This window comes from Notothenia rossii (assembly GCF_949606895.1).
Source record: "Notothenia rossii genome assembly, chromosome: 5".
In the NCBI taxonomy this organism is placed as follows: Eukaryota; Metazoa; Chordata; class Actinopteri; order Perciformes; family Nototheniidae; genus Notothenia; species Notothenia rossii.
The window spans coordinates 40,214,781-40,232,150 of NC_136903.1; the positions used below are offsets into that span (position 1 = coordinate 40,214,781).

General features: G+C 43.8%; 1 protein-coding gene across 7 annotated transcripts in view; it reads left to right on the plus strand.

The window, feature by feature from the left end:
- The window catches only part of zc3h18 (zinc finger CCCH-type containing 18), a 96,184-nt gene that overhangs the window by 32,562 nt on the left and 46,252 nt on the right, over window positions 1–17,370 (plus strand). For all 7 annotated transcript variants that reach the window (XM_079682885.1, XM_079682889.1, XM_079682883.1 and 4 more), the window contains exon 10: window positions 9,956–10,138. In XM_079682885.1, coding sequence (XP_079539011.1) covers window positions 9,956–10,138 — 183 coding nt within the window. The remainder of the gene's footprint in view (window positions 1–9,955; window positions 10,139–17,370) is intronic.

The following is a 17,370-nucleotide window of genomic DNA, read 5'->3' on the forward strand; positions in this document are numbered from 1 at the left end:
TGTTGTCGGGCAACAGGGCTCTTCGCCACCTGGTCATACACAGACTTCTTACCTTTGCCGTAAAAGCCTGAGTTTGCATCACAGCCTGTCATACAATGCAGCTGCACAATACAGTCGGCCATCATGTCAGTTGTCATGTCACAGCAGCGTACCGTTTCCTGCTTCCTCTTGATACAGAGCATACCTGGCAGCTGCTGTGAGATAAGTGCTGCCGCAACATATACATCAGTATCAGTGGCATCAATGACAACTGGACCACTGTAGCCTGACTCGCGCAAAACTACATAGGTGGAGAACAGGACAGTGTCAGCCTCAGACTGGTCAAAGCTGTAGTTCTGCATCGGTTGTTGGGTTGATAAGTTGGTACAGTGGGAGCCGACAGAGTAGACAATCTCCACATCAACACTCTGTGCAAGATCGGTCAGGTAGCTGCATATCATTTTCTGCAGCCGCCCCTTGTTGCTGGAGCTACACAGCAGCGTCTTGAACATTCTGGCAGTGGGGAATGCGTCACCCAATTTCATGTAGGTGTTGGGCACATGTGTGTTTCCCTGTACCCTCAGGTCTCGCTCGTCATCCTTCGTCGAGTATGCTGTGTCGTACGGGTCGTTCACACATATGATACGGTGAGCATTATGATGGCGTGCAAGGATAATAGATGATAGCTTGTGGACATAGTCCGACCACTTGTATGGGTTGCCATCTTGCGTCCGCCGATCCTCTGCTGATGGAGTTGCCATCCTCCAGATCATGCCCATGTCCACAAGAGCGATGTATGATTCCTGCAGATCTACAGATTCCAGAGAGAGCTTCTGCACGAGCATGCTCTTCTGTGTCTTTCTGAAGGTGCCGTTGGAGTTAAATAATGGCACACACTCCTCGACAATACGATGTTCGAGCAACTCGGGGAGGTTCACAAGTTGACTGCCCTCAACCAGGTTTATCATTGCCTTGAGGGCGCTTCGCTCCATTTCTGCAGCTTTCGCCTTGAGTTCATCTGATGGCTTCTCCTTGCTTAACGCCTTCGCAAACGTCAATCGTTTGCACAGAGGGACGGGTGCATGAAGAGAGGTATTCTTATTGAATACCCGTTCTTCCAAAAAGTGGGTCAATTTCTTCTCCCCTGCGGCATGGGCTGAGTTGAAGTCTGCAACGAGCTCATCAGAGGCGGGCATGGCCGACTGCAAGGTACGGAGGGTGGTTGAGGCCGTATCGAACGGGAAGGTGTCAAACTCATGCATGCATTCAACCAGGTCTTGCACACACTGCTCATCTTCTCGCATCCGTTTGGGGCCGCATTCCGTGTGCTTCCTCTTTGTCTTTTTTCGGTTTGCAAGGGCATTGTGAGCTGCCCGGATCTGGGCCACATTGTTCACATTTCTGGAGTGCACCAGCAGCTGCTTCTCATTCTGTAGGATAGAGAGCCAACCAGACTTCATTTTGCTACCCTTGTTCATGGTGCATTCGACCCACATGTCCCAGGCCATGTTGGAATAGGGGTTGCCTGTGATGGACTGGGTGAAGTCAGTACGAAGGAACGCAACCTGATCTGCAGGGAGAGCTGTCAACATCGCCCAAAAGTCTGGCAGCCACTTCCCATATCTATTGTTGTCGTAAGCTACCATCCATGGCAGCATCGCACGCAGAGAGCTCACATACTCATCCCAGTTGCATATATGGACCGCATGTACATTCTGCATGAGCGCGTCTGTCATGGACAGGAAATCCCTCCAGTAGTTTGCCATGTCACTGGCCTCAACGTGGGTGAACATGTTGGTGACAAGGCTCTTGAGGTCAGCATCATTCTCTAGTGCCACATGAGCATCAGCGCGGGATTCCTCGGATTGACTCGTATCTCTCAGAATGTCAAGGTTCTCCCTCGTCTCATCAGCCAGGTCGGGCCCGAGGTTCTCCTTCATCAGCTGACACATAAGGGCCTCGTACATGAGTCGCAAGCAGCGTAGCCCCCTCTTATAATGTTTGCCTTTCAGTGCACGATCGACGGAGCCATCGGCAATAACTCCAGCCGCGACAAGTACTTCACCTAGTTCACTACCTTTGTACCGCTTGTAGATGGCACTCATCATCACACACTGTATGGAAGGGACCAAGAAAAGGTACAATGGCACTGAATTTGCTTGGGTTTTCGGCCTTGACCAGGGTGATGAGGACATACACGGGATGATCTCCAACTAAGAAGGCAAAGGGCATGTGCTTAGTTGCGATGATGGTAACCAGCTTGTCCATGACGTCCTTCACAACTGACTTGTCGGGCGGTTGATTGTAAGATGTATGAAAATAAGCCTTGCTTTTGTCCTGCCACATATTCAATCCAGCGTGAAACCCGTTGTACGAAGGGATATTCTGTTCGGCTGCAACAGGGCGGTCACCATTCACATCAGCACGTGCAAGGGCATGAATAATGCTTCGCTGGCGCTGAGGCTCAGTACTCGATGAGACAGTAGTAGGCTTAGGACGGATCGGAGGCTCGCCACGCTTGACGGTCCTATATGGCATAACCGTTTGCATCTCAGAGGCCTTCTCAGTCAGCACGTCCGAGACAGTCTTGGCATGTTTTATCCGCGGTTGCTCATCCTGGGTGTTTGCCTCATGCTTATGTACAAGACGTTCTTCGCGTTGCAGAAACATCCAATTACAGCGGTGTGAAGTACCTCCTCCTGTCAATGTATCGTTCCGAAAATCGTCATTGTCGATGATACTGATGCTTGGTTCCCCTTCAGCGATCTCTGCCGGACAGACCGAGCACCGCTCAAGGTCATGCATTGTCCAAACATCACGTAGCAGAAGCACGTTCGGGTAACTGATCCCCATGCCCAGCTTGTAGTACGAATCAACAAGCTCCTTGCTACGAGTCAATCCGTGAAGGGTGACGGTGGCATTGATGGCGGTAGTGGTGGGTCGCTTTATAATGTACTGTGTGATGAGAGAGGTGAGAGAAAGTGTGCTTGGAGACAGATCTACTCCATGCTTCCCCTGCAAAGCCGATAGCAACTGCAAAACGAGAGGCGGGAGTTCCTCCTCCTCCTCTAGCTCCTCGACTCGTGGAGGCCATGGGACGAGTTTGATGGACTTGACATCATCTCTGAGCCGCGCAGCCACATTTTGCACCAGTTGCTCACTGCTGACACCAATAGAGGAGATCGCTGCTTCGACATATGAACCGCTCCCAGACGTGTCATAGACTAGGTCGCTCTGGTTTCTCTGAGGGAGAGAGTGGAAGCCGATCTTGTCCTTAAACTCCCGGGTCAGGATATCTTTGATGTAGGATGACTTGACTCCAGATGTTGGGAATCCATACCGAGAAACGATACAGCTGTAATCTCTGAGGAGGCTCTGCAGTGACCTTAGTTCATGTTCATCAAAGATAACTGTTCTGATGTTATCAAAGAAAATTGTCTGAGCTTCACGGAGAGTGACATTGTGCATGTGGGGAAGTTTGTCATCTTCACTCATTCTCTGGTAGTTACGAACATATTTAAACCAGCATTTGTGATGATATCTGATCTCAAGTGCATACGGCTGATCAGCTGCATAATTGATCAGACAGTTGATTCTGTCGCGCATTAGTTCATCTTCCAGAGCCACCGTATGGCTTTTGAACGCTGCCCATGCATGATCGTACGAAATCAGGACCAACTTTGATTCTGGATGTTTTGCCGACTCCGTCTTACAACACCACACACATTTATTTTTATCGTGTATCAGCCCTAGACTAGATCGCAGCCGCTTGAAAGATGGAGTTGCAGCTGTGGAACTAATGTCAGACGTAGACAAAGACTGAGCTTGGCATTCATCGACAACTCGTTTTTTCTGTCTGTTGTTGGCCTGTTCCAGTTTTGTGGCATTGCATAAGGTCAACCTACATGTATCATGGACACAGTGTCCGACGGGACCTGTATCCCAGTCGATGGATGTATGGACGTCTCCGAACTTGTCAAGACCGCTCCATAATTCTGTATTGTTCTTTAGAGTGTCCCATTTTTCAATTGAGGTAATGGCATCGGTGGCTTTGCTGCAAACCCTTCCACACTGCAGGATACACGGAATGTTGGACATTGTCACAAGCTATGATCCATATCGTGCGGCATACTCATGAATCCCTATAAGAAACACAAGTAGGCCTACGTATTAGATATTGATATGGGGGCAGATAAGAAATTAAGAATAATTTCCATTTGTTAAATGTAGCTATTATTTAGTTAGTAAGCATTTGGACAGCCTGACAGGTCTGATTCAACTAATCAAGAGCTATGACTATCTTATTAGAACAGTTGAATCAGGTGTGTTAGTTCTGGGTTGGAACGAAAACATTCAACAGGACTGGAGTTGAGAACCACTGAGCTAGTTAGCTAACGTTAGCGCACATTATGACAGGGTTGAATTTGGCACATTTTTGACTCGGATAGTCAATCTGCTTTCTGAGGTAAACTTAACGTGTAGCTCGCTACACCAAAACTAACATTGTTATTATTACTAATATTTCTATTTCATGACACAACAAAAATAGCCTTATGACAGTTTCTACTGAATGGTAATAACAAACGCTGGCTAGCTAACGTTGGCTTGGCTAACTAGCAAGATTACATGATCCATTCGCTAATGTTGACAATACAATCAAAATGGCATAGCCTACCTTTCAACTTGGCACGTTTCTCTTCTTCTTCTTTTCTTCTGTTTTTATACTGCGCCCCGATGGCTTTTGCCTCTTCACAGTTCTCTAACGTTAGTCTTTCTTTCCTCAACGCTCAATTTTAAAAACACTTGACAGATACCCATCAATGCACAGCGCTCTAGCATGTTCTGACTGTGAACACTTAAAGCTGAGGCTCTTAGACCGACCGACCATTTTAGATTTTTGGCTCATTTTCCCTTATGTTAGATTATTATTATTTTTTTTAAAATAATGGTTGCAGATATAGAGCCAAAACTGCGCCAAGCAAACTTTTTATTTTTTTTATTTTATTTGTGGCGCCCCCCTCTGGGTGGCGCTCTAGGCAAACGCCTATATCGCCTGTAGGAAGCTCCGCCCCCATATATAGTACATATATATACTTCAGTTTATAACAGTGAGTGCTTGTTCTACTGCCGTGACCGGTACCTCGTGATCCTGCATGTTCCCGTTCAAAACGTGTATATTTTCTCGACCGGATGGTGGCCATCTTGGATTTGTGGGTCCGAACGATGTCATCGCACCAAACTGATGTCAGAAATTGAATCCTTGTGGCCGACTTACCCCAAAAAGTGCATTTACACATGACTCTAGGCGCTCTGGTTCAAAAGTTAATTTTTTAAGATGGCGCGAGCAGCCATCTTGGATTTGGCCCTCTAGCAAAAATTGCCGGGATTTTTGGGAGGGACCTTGGGTCTATATTTTTTATAAAAGGTCCAATGATGTCAAATCAAGTGTCAAAACATCTTAGCAGAAGAATGGTCACGGAATTGAGGTTCTAGACCCAACTACATAGCTATAAGAAATACTTAAGTTGTTGGTCAAGACACTTTCCATCTGATGAAGGCAAATGCCTTCATCAGATGTAAAAAAGTAGAAAACATTACATTCAGTTGTAACTGCCAAAACAAACATTATTTACACTATTATGGCCCCTGTTAAAAATGTTTGTAATGTTATCTACTGTAAATTGGTCGAACGAATGCCTCCTCATCCGGAAGCTGACCGAGCAGACCCGAGCAGCAGTCGAGAGGAGCCGAGCGCATCCGCGAAGCATACAAAATGGCGACGTCAGAGTTCCCGTTGGCCGGCAAATCAAAATCTCTTCGGTCACAATAATTTCCCTTTAGCACAATACCGCTTCAGTTGCGCCACTTATGTGACAGACAAGAAGAGTATGTGACAGACAAGAATAGTCAATTCTAATGTCTTACACTTCATGTGGAGAAAGAGATGTCCTGCAGTGTGAGAAAAAGTTTTTAGAGAGTACTTGTCCATGGACAAGTGAGTTTGGCAATTTACTTGTCCGAATACATTTTTCACTTGTCCAGAATGGAAAATATGGCAACACACATGCTGCAACCTGCCTGTGAGACAGAGTCCAACCACACATGTCCAACACTATAGGCCTAATAATAATAATACATTATTTTCATAGCCTATAGGCGTACGCTTTTCTACAACTTAAAGAAGCTTGCACGCTTACACATGTCCTGCAATACACATGCTGCAGCTGCCCAGCTGCTCACTGTTTGTAAAAGTAAATAAATAGTATGTTCATTTCAATAATGTACTTTCTATACCCTGCTTCATAAACAATACTGACATCCCTGTGCTCCTCCGAGTCTGGGGGTCCGGGGATGTGAGGAAAACGCGAGGACACAGACAGGGAGGCTGTTTCACTTCATAAAGGAAATGGCGGTCAATATTAACAACACAGGAGCTAAAACGCTTAATAATCTTCATTACGTGTTAAAGAAAGAACATAAGAAAGTTTGACAAAGATGAGGCTGTTAAACGGGCAGCGGATCCGCTGTGTGTAGAAAGAGAGAGAGAGAGAGAGAGAGACGCGGAGCTGCAGCGATCAGCTGATCCGGAGCATAGAGAGAGAGAGAGAGCTGCGGTCCGCGGGGTTCGGCCTCGCGTCCTGTCCTCACAACTCTTATTAATCCCGGGACCTGACAATTGTTATTTGTTCCTACTCGGAACCGAGTTTTGCTTCCCAACCCTGCCACTGTGCTACACTTCCCGCCACGCCATGCCCCTGTCTCAGTACAGAAAGCGGCGAGATGCATTTCCTTAGGAATTGACAAGCAGAACCGAAACTAACATTTCTAAACGAACAATGTCGGACACGGACAATTTGCGAATGAGTTCTGCCTTTTGTAAACTTAATTTGTCAATAATTTGTCAATAAATGAGGGCGAAAAACGTCACTTGTCCACCGGACAAGTCAATTACAAGATCTACTTGTCCGTTATTGTAAATAACACGTCCCGGACGGTGGGACGTGTGCTTTTTCGCACACTGTCCTGTATGGGTTGATTGTGCGTTGATCTGTTGGTAATGCCTCGGGGTTCCGGTGGGCATGTAAACAAATGCATAATGCTGCGCTATACTTTGTGGCCTCACCCAGTTGCATAGCGACACTTATTGTTTAGGTGTCTTTTAATAAACGGGTAGTCCTATCATTAGCTAGAACTAGCTAGATCTGATCAATATGGACATAAACGCGAGTGAAGTCTAATCTTACGGGAGAGAGAGATCAGCTGCTGCTGACGAGTCAACACGCAGCACTGCATGATCACATGCAGCGGTGAGCGGACAAAACACACACTTCAGGTTAGAATATCACACGTAGCTATTTTAATTACCTCTCAAACTACCTAAACTAGTTATATATATGTTTAGTTTTACTGTCGGGTCACTCATTACTGGATCCGCGAGCTGCTGGCATAATAGATTGCCCGATCGGGCAACCAGCAGGTGAGGCTTCATTGCCCGAGCTAAATACTAGATGGCCCCGGGCCATCGGGCAGCCCTTAATGTGGAGCCCTGATACCTGTGTTTGCATCACTGAATAATGGTTTTCATTTATAAAACACTTAATATTAATATTTGACTTCAAATCCCGAAGTGCTACAAGCAGTGAGCATGAACAGTATAAAAACATTACACAATACGGTAAAACTTTCTACAGTATGTCAGCAGGTTATTACTTTTTTTTTTATGACACAATGATGCAATCAATCCACATGTTTTTTTATTCTCTTTCTGAAATATATATATATTCTTTTTTTGAACACCTGGGTTTTACATTGTTGCTGGGGTCAGGGGGGACTATCTGATAGTCCCTTGTGATTTTCAAATAGTATTTTTAGATGGAAATGCCCATGCCTACTAAATGGTTTGTCCTTGTACTTACTATTTCATGGTCCTGTGTAGACTGTACAGCTGTAGAAATTGCAAAAGAGGGTGAAGGTGGATATAGATGTTATACAGTGGGGCAAAAAAGTATTTAGTCAGCCACCAATTGTGCAAGTTCTCCCACTTAAAAAGGAGAGAGGCCTGTAATTTTCATCCTAGGTATACCTCAACTATGAGAAACAAACTGAGAAAACAAAATCCAGAAAATAACATTGTTTGATTTTTAAAGAATTTATTTCCAAATTATGGTGGAAAATAAGTATTTGGTCAATAACAATAGTTAATCTCCATACTTTGTTATATACCCTTTGTTGGCAATGACAGAGGTCAAATGTTTTCTGTATGTCTTCACAAGGTTTTCACACACTGTTGCTGGTATTTTGGCCCATTCCTCCATGCAGATCTCCTCTAGAGCAGTGATGTTTTGGGGCTGTTGCTGAGCAACACGGACTTTCAACTCCCTCCAAAGATTTTCTATGGGGTTGAGATCTGGAGACTGGCTAGGCCACTCCAGGACCTTGAAATGCCTCTTACGAAGCCACTCCTTCGTTGCCCGGGCAGTGTGTTTGGGATCATTGTCATGCTGAAAGACCCAGCCACGTTTCATCTTCAATGCTCTTGCTGATGGAAGGAGGTTGCCACTCAAAATCTCACGATACATGGCCCCATTCATTCTTTCCTTTACACGGATCAGTCGTCCTGGTCCCTTTGCAGAAAAACAGCCCCAAAGCATGATGTTTCCACCCCCATGTTTCACAGTAGGTATGGTGTTCTTTGGATGCAACTCAGCATTCTTTCTCCTCCAAACACGTCTAGTTGAGTTTTTACCAAAAAGTTGTATTTTGGTTTCATCTGACCATATGACATTCTCCCAATCCTCTTCTGGATCATCTAAATACTCTCTAGCAAACTTCAGACGGGCCTGGACATGTACTGGCTTAAGCAGGGGGACACGTCTGGCACTGTAGGATTTGAGTCCCTGGCAGCGTAGTGTGTTACTGATGGTAGCCTTTGTTACTTTGGTCCCAGCTCTCTGCAGGTCATTGACTAGGTCCCCCCGTTTGGTTCTGGGATTTTTGCTCACCGTTCTTGTGATCATTTTGATCCCACGGGGTGAGATCTTGCGTGGAGCCCCAGATCGAGGGAGATTATCAGTTGTCTTGTATGTCTTCCATTTTCTAATAATTGCCCCCACAGTTGATTTCTTCACACCAAGCTGCTTACCTATTGCAGATTCATTCTTCCCAGCCTGGTGCAGGTCTACAATTTTGTTTCTGGTGTCCTTTGACAGCTCTTTGGTCTTGGCCATAGTGGAGTTTGGAGTGTGACTGTTTGAGGTTGTGGACAGGTGTCTTTTATACTGATAACGAGTTCAAACAGGTGCCATTAATACAGTTAACAAGTGGAGGACAGAGGAGGCTCTTAAAGAAGAAGTTACAGGTCTGTGAGAGCCAGAAATCTTGTTTTGTAGGTGACCAAATACTTATTTTCCACCATAATTTGCAAATACATTCTTAAAAAATCAGACAATGTGATTTTCTGGATTTTTTTTTTTCTTCTCATTTTGTCTCTCATAGTTGAGGTATACCTAGGATGAAAATTACAGGCCTCTCATCTTTTTAAGTGGGAGAACTTGCACAATTGGTGGCTGACTAAATACTTTTTTCCCCCACTGTATATATATTAGTGATTCATAAATACACTCTCAAACTGTTATCACTCTGAAACATTTCAGCCTATCATATGGACTCTTAAAGACAACCATTTTACAAATGATGTCTTTGCTTCACCAGGGGAAACATATCAGGGTCTGAACTGTGCAGAGCGGCATGATGTGAACATATAACAACAATGAGTCTAATAACATTTAGAATTAGATAGGGTTTCTCAAACAGTCTAACTGCTTTTCAGGCTCGGTCACCTTATTAAAACAGGCAATATTTAAAACAGCATAGAAATGATCAGATTTCTCAAGTTTATACAAAATTAGAAAATAGTTTGTTTTTACTCTACGCCTTGTCTCTAACCCTCTGTTGATCTTTAATTGAATCTCCTCAGCAGGCCGATGGAGCCTCCTTTGAAGAAGGATGATCTTCCAGTCATGAGGCGACCAGATGAGTGGAAGGACCCCTGGCGTCGGTCCAAGTCCCCCAGGAGACGCCCAGGGCCTGGCTCCCCACCACGAGACCGCCGGCGACATCGGCCCTCAGGCTCCTCTGTCTCTATGTCCAACTCCTCCAGGTAGGATCTTCTTTTCAGTCAGGATATCAATGACGAGAGCCATAATGCGTTCCGATGTTCATGATTATTGGGAAACTATGACTATGGCCCCAGCTTCTTCTTTTCAGTGAGGAGATCCTGTGTCCTCATGAGGGGGAAATGGATTTGTATTGTGTTAAAACACGCAGCATTGCCGTTATCTTCCTGCAACAACAAAAAAAAGGTCACAAAAGGATGCCTCCAGTTAGGGTTAAGTCCCCAATAAAGGTGCACTCAAATGATGCCACACATACAGTGCAGGTTCATCTCAATACATTAGAATATCGTGGAAAAGATTATTCATTTCAGTATTTCAATTCATAAAGTGAAACTCATATATTATATAGATTCATTTCACACAAAGTGAATTATTTCAAGTGTTTCTTTGTTTTAATCTTGGTGATTAGGGCTTACAGCTAATGAAAACCCAAAATTCAGTTTCTCAGAAAATTTGAATATTACATAAGACCAATTTCAACAAAAAAAAAAAAAAGAATATTTTAATTACAGAAATGTTAATGTTTCTGCTCTCACTACACGGCGTGGCATGTGGGTGATCAGCTTGTGGCTCTGCAGAGGTGTGATGGAAGCCCAGGTTGCTTCCATAGCGGCCTTCAGCTCGTCTGCGTTGTTGGGTCTCGTGTCTCTCTAGGGTTTCCCACACATAGACTATACTTGGGCGGGCCGCCCAGGTATATTAACGGCCGCCCAAGTATATTTCGCGACCCATTTAGGTTTTTTTTTTATTATAAAATGTTCTTTTTATTAAAAAAAATTGTATTCGTCCGTGACCACGACGCCATCTGTGATCGATTAACTTGTGGACAATGATCCCTCGCTCCCTTGCTCTGATCTCACCTCCTTCTGGCCTGTTAAGTGACCTTCCTCACACAGGGTGACTGGCTGTCCACATGATGTGGCCTGCCGACATGGCCACTTTCATACAGATCATAAATCAAAGCCCTTGATTGGTCTCTGTGTGTCATTCAAGCTCGGGGTAACCTCAGCTCAGGTGAGGTAAAGGACTCTGAGTGTTTAGATAGTTAACTTAGTCGAAGTTCTCAGTGGGCCTCAAACGGTGTGGTCACCATTTATGTAAACACATATTTCCATTTGAGAGGGTAGTGATTGGTCTAATGCAGTGACCACCAACTAGCGGCCCGCGGGCCACATCCGGCCCGCCAGACATTCTCCTCCGGCCCGCGCGATTTGGGTGACAGTGGGGTTGGTGGAGTGGTTACTGCGTTCGCCCCCCGCACATTTTTTTTTTTACAACGTCTCGTGAATAAGGTGCAGTACCAGAGTCCAACAGAGAGGCAGCAGCTGCGGGACAGTAGACTGCCTACTGCGAAACCTTCCCTGCCTTGAAGAAGAAGTGATCGTTAGTTGTGAACAGTCTTCTTTGTGCACTCCACAGCAGCAGCCCCGCTGCGACAGAGTCCAACAGAGAGGCAGGAACTGCGGGAGAGTAGCCTAGAAGCAGGGTTGGGTGGTAACGGAATATATGTAACGGAGTTACGTAATCAGAATACAAAAATCAAGTAGGCTAACTGTATTCAGCTGGCGTTACATTTGAAAAACGAGTAATCTGATTACAGTTACTTTCGTAAACCTGAAGTGAATACATTTTGGAATACTTATTGGAGTTATTGGTGGAAAAGTTTCCTCACAAAATGTAATATTCATTACCGGCAGAACTGTGTGCACACTGCACAGCGCTGCAGCATGTCTGTGAGCGAGAGAGATGCAGTGTGTCTCTGAGGCCCCGCCCCGGCACGCAGATGAGAGAGAGAGAGATCTCTTTCAAAATATATTGAAAGTTAGAAACGGAGATGGTTAGATAAAATGTGCAAGATAACGTTTATGTAGCATTTATTTATTGTCGAAATGATGACATTTCATAACGAGATCAAATCAAAGTGAATGGCCTGCTGCTGCTGAATGCATGGGGCAAGTGACTGGAAAAAGTTTTAAAAGTTATTACATCGTTTCAGATAATAATAATAAATAATAATGATAATTAATTCTATTTATGGGCGCCTTTCAAAGCACCCAAGGACACCTTACAATTCATAACATATTCCAAGGAAATGTTTTAAGACAGTACAAAGAATGCAGTCCGGGTGATGTTTTTTATGTGGTGCAGATGAGAGGGAGCTGTCCAGAATGACACCAAGATGTTGTGTTTGAGTTCTTGATAAGCCATTAAAACAGTAAAATAAGTGTCTCCTGTACACCAAAACATACCCATCTGTTATAGAAAAATAAAGTATTCCGAAAGTATTGTAAAAGTATTCTAAAAGTGATTCTAAAATCGCTGGCCCGCGATAGTATCTATTGGATACATTTTGGCCCTTGGACAAATGTAGTTGGTGATCCCTGGTCTAATGGATAGTGTGGTGGGCTGAAGATCGGAAGGCTTTGAGTTCTAATCCCGCCAGGAACACCACCACTAGTGTGCCCTTGAGTAAGGAACTTAGCCCTTAGTTACTCCAGGGAGAATGTCCCTGTAATTGGTCATTATAAGTCGCTTTGGATAAAAGCGTCAGCTAAATGAAATGTAATGTAATGTGATTAGTAAAATATGCATGAATAAATAAATAAAAAGTTAACTAGGTGAAAAAAGGTAAGATACACTTTTAAAACTTGTTAAGAGCTAAAACTAGTCTTTGCTGCTGCCTCAAAGAGGAGCAGGGAGGAGAGGAGAGAGACAGGAGAGGCTGATTCAGGAGCACAGACACACTCACAACTATAAATGAACCAAAAATAAATTAATAAACAAGTTTCAGTGTTTTTTTCATATTGGAAATGGTATGTTATTGGTTATGGCCATGATCTTATGATTATTGAAATCGTATACAGTTCTGCTTAGTATAGGTGTTTCCATAGATCTAGTCTCTTTATTTTCCCCTCAAAATGCACCAGATTGATGCATTTAACTCCAAAATTAAAAAAAAAATCTTACCGGACCCTCAGGATTTGAGGTCGATCCCCAATTAAAATCACATGGATAGGTTCCTAAAAACATTTATAAATACATTATTTTTTTCAAATAGTAACCCATTTCCATATGTTTATGTGTGGGTAGTAGTCAATAAATAAACATGTTGTTAAAATTCACGCATGTTTTTTTTTCTTCTTACTCTTGAAAATACCCCATAGATTCTCTACGGGTTCAGATCAGGGGAGTTTTCTGGCCAAAGAAGCACAGTAATTCCAGGTGTTGGTACTTTTGGCAGTGTAGGCAGGTGACAAGTTCTGCTGGAAAATGAAATCAGCATCTCCATAAAGCTTGTCAGAAGAAGGAAGCATGAAGTGCTCTAAAATGTCCTGGTAGATGGCTGCATTGACTTTGGACTTGACAGAACACAGTGGACCAACAGCAGCAGATGACATGGCTCCCCAAATCTTCACTGACTGTGGAGACTTCACAATGGACTTCAAGCATCTTGGATTATGTGCCTCTCCGCTCCACAGACTCTGGGACCTTTATTATGTGTGACTGGCGAAGCCACACACAGTATAGTATTCGACATACTTATCTAATCTTATTCTGCTTCTTCCGCCACAAATTGTGTCATGCTACTCGTCTGGCAGCGTTGACATGAACCCAGTGTTAATTTCGTCAACGAAAACTATGACGAAAAATGTTCATCAACGACCTTTTTTACATGACTAAGACGAGACGATGACGTGCTAAAAATAGATTCTTGATAATGAAAACTGACGAAATGTATATTTAGTTTTCGTTGACGGGACTAAGGTGTTAATGGTGGACTATCGGACATTCAAAATGCAGGGTATTTCCCCCCAAATTGTCCGTCTTGTCTATCAAAATGTATCTTACGTTTCTAACTTGCAATATCATTATTTCTGCTCTCTTCACTCCAGAAGAGCGATCTCCTTGTGTCTCTCTGTGTGCAGGGGGGGGGGGGGGGCCTAACAGACACGGTGCAGCGGCACGCAGAGATCTACCGGGGATGGAGCGTTCAGAAGTATAGAGACAGATTGGTCCATTTCAGAATAATATATATGATATGTTTTATAATGATTGATCATGAAAGTGTTCTCAAAGCTGATAAAGGTGCAGCTAGTTTGAATGACTTTGTATACTGCAGGGTAGCTTGTGAATTTACTCCAGGTGGAACTAAAGTCTGATTTAACACTTGATTATATTTCACATCATTCATCCACATCTGTAAAGTAACTAAAGGTATTCAATACATGTAGTGGAGTACAAGTACACAGTCGCCCAACATTTTACTCACAGTCCAATATTTTAACATAATTATATATATTTCATTTATTTCACATTTAAATAAAGCAATTAATTTGGTTAACAGTTTGTTAGTTTTTCCCTTTCAAAAAGAACAAAAAGTAAATACAAGAATACCGTTAAAGTACCGGATTGATAAGCAGTATCGATAAGAGTAGTACCGTAGTCTAGAAAACCTTAACGATACCCATCCCTAGATATTACACAAGTAAAGTGTTAAGAGAGTGAAATGTTCCTTTACGAATTTCAACACTTGATGCTGTCACCTTGATTCCAATGTCAGAAACCTGTATTTGCCTGACTGAATTGGTTTAAAGAGAGAAAACATTTTGACTAAAAGTTGACTAAAATGTAATTTTTCATCGACTAAAACGTTTTGAGTTTTCGTCGACAAACTATACTAACCCTATGAAGGATAGAAAGGACTAAAATGTGACTAAAACTAATAACCATTTTCGTCTAAAGACTAAATACAAAACAGCTGCCAAAATTAACACTGCATGAAACACACAAAAAGCACATCAAAACGTGCGGAATGACCGGGATCGGGTTGCTATGTCTTTTATAAAAGATTCGCCTAGCCCTTTTCACGCAAATCGCAGAAAACTGCGATCATTTGCCCCATAGGAATGAATGGGAAATCCATTTGAACAGAGCTCAAAAACACCCCACTTTGACCCCATACAGAATCCACATACATTAAAGGACACCTATCATGCTATATTTAAATGATATATTGTAGGGCCATACCTATATAAGGTATATTTATACGTTTCTGTTTTCAAAATACCAAACAGATCATGCATTTTAGCCATGCCTCATTTTGCTCTATTTGCTGTTCTCCAGCCCTGTTTTTACAGGGGGCTGATTATGTGAGCTGCAGCTGACCACGCCCCCCTTGCGTGCTCTGATCAAGTCAGAAGAGGGGGAGAAAAATAGATCTCCGTCCTCCGTGTTTTATTATATTATTATATAGAGTCGTTATTCATTTGTTTTAAAGCTCAATAAATAACAAAAAAGACCTTTGACCGGCACTTTTGAAATTTTGTCCGGAAGATTTCAACTTTAACGGACATCTTGACCGGCGAAAGAAAACCTAACTGAAACTCTGCCACACGGTCCCCTCGTTCCTTGGAAGAGGCGGAGAGGTGGGTGTTTGTCATCTGCTGGTGGACTAACCGGAGAGAATTACAGTGCTTGCCTCGACGGGGAGGGATTGCATTGAATTACAGCAGTGGGAGCAAACGCTTGCCTCAGGGAAGGGAGAAAAAGAGCCTCAGCGGAGAATAAACAGAAGGGCAACCATGGCAACCATGCGCGGGAAGTCTTCTTCGCTGCTTTTGTGGCAGACTACAGCGCCACTTACAGGCCTGCCGTATGTACTACAGCTTCTCCAGCGCTTCGAGCGGCAGTGGCCGGCCGTGGCCCAACCCCACATTCCCCTGATTGGTGGAGAGTTGGCCCAATAGCCGTATCGTTTTTTTTTTTATTTGGGTATGGAGGAGAATAGAGAGGGTTGTGTTTTCTGACACTTGGTTGGCAGCTTACGTTTTGTGAAAATGTCACACTGTTTCACATATTATAATGGGCGTGGATGGGAGAGCTCGTTAAGACTTTGAGTGGGTGACATCACGAGCTGTCAAATCTAAAGAGTTTCTTTCCAACTATTCCTCGGCTGGCCACAATTTTCACTCTTCATACATCATTTGGTGATCATAATGTAAGGAAATTTGTCACTCTGACAGGCTGTGACTTGTTCACTGGCAGGGCGTTGCCGTGGAAACGCTTTAATCTTTGAACACACCTGTCGGTCGTTAACTAAATCCAGTGGTAATCTAAAGATTTTCAGAAACGATGCAGGAATGTGGTACAAGAATCCAAAAATGTAATAGATAAACAGCTGAAATAGTCAGCTAAAAGTGAGCTAAAATGAATGGATATTCTTTGTTTTACCTTAACAATACAACTAATGCCATTTAATACTTACTCAGCGGGGGTAATGTTAGCATCGGGACGTGCACCCAAGTTTCAGTCCCACAGTCAACATTTCTCTGAATTTACTAGTTTCCAAATGAAATGCAAAATGTACTTTCATCTGAAAAGAGGACTTTGGACCACTGAGCAACAGACCAGTTCCTTTTCTCCTTAGCCCAGGTAAGACACTTCTGAGTGGCTGGACACGAGGAATGCGACACTTGTAGCTCATGTCCTGGAGACGTCTGTGCGTGGTGGCTCCTGATGCCCTGACTCCAGCCTCAGTCCACTCCTTGTGAAGCTCCCCAGATTTTGAATGGCTTTTGCTTGACAATCCTCTCAAGTCTGCGGTCAACTCTGTTGCTTGTGCACTATGACAGTTGTTACGTCCCCAGCTCGCTTAGGGTAAAAGGGAAGCAACACGAAACCAGGTGTTCTTGGTAACCAAAAATACAGGCTCTTTAAACCAGCTATCTGTTCACAATAACACTACACAAAACGAAGGCCACAGATTATCACAGTCATAGCACACTATGGGCACTTAAGGCTAAAATAGTGAGGCGTCTCGCACAAGTTCGACGCCGTCACAAATCACAGAATACACACAGAATACACTTAAGCACACACCCTAACTAACCACTGTAGCAGAACTAGCACAGAGCTACACAGAACTGACACAGAACGTAAGGAGAGCACCGAGAGACTTCTGACCTCTCCTGTCTAACTGAGATGCACACACTCTTGTAAGAGTCCCCGGAAGGTTTGAGCAGGGATTGGTGAGTCGGGCCCGACCTGCTCCAATCCAGATCTTCGGTCACGCCTACCGAAGATCTGGGAAAGGAAACTGGCATCCAATGGCGTCCGGGCAACGGCACATCTCATATACATAACATACACAGCTGAAAACAATCCCAGACAGGTTAACGAGTAGACAGCAGCAGCAGCAGCCATGACACCCCCCTTA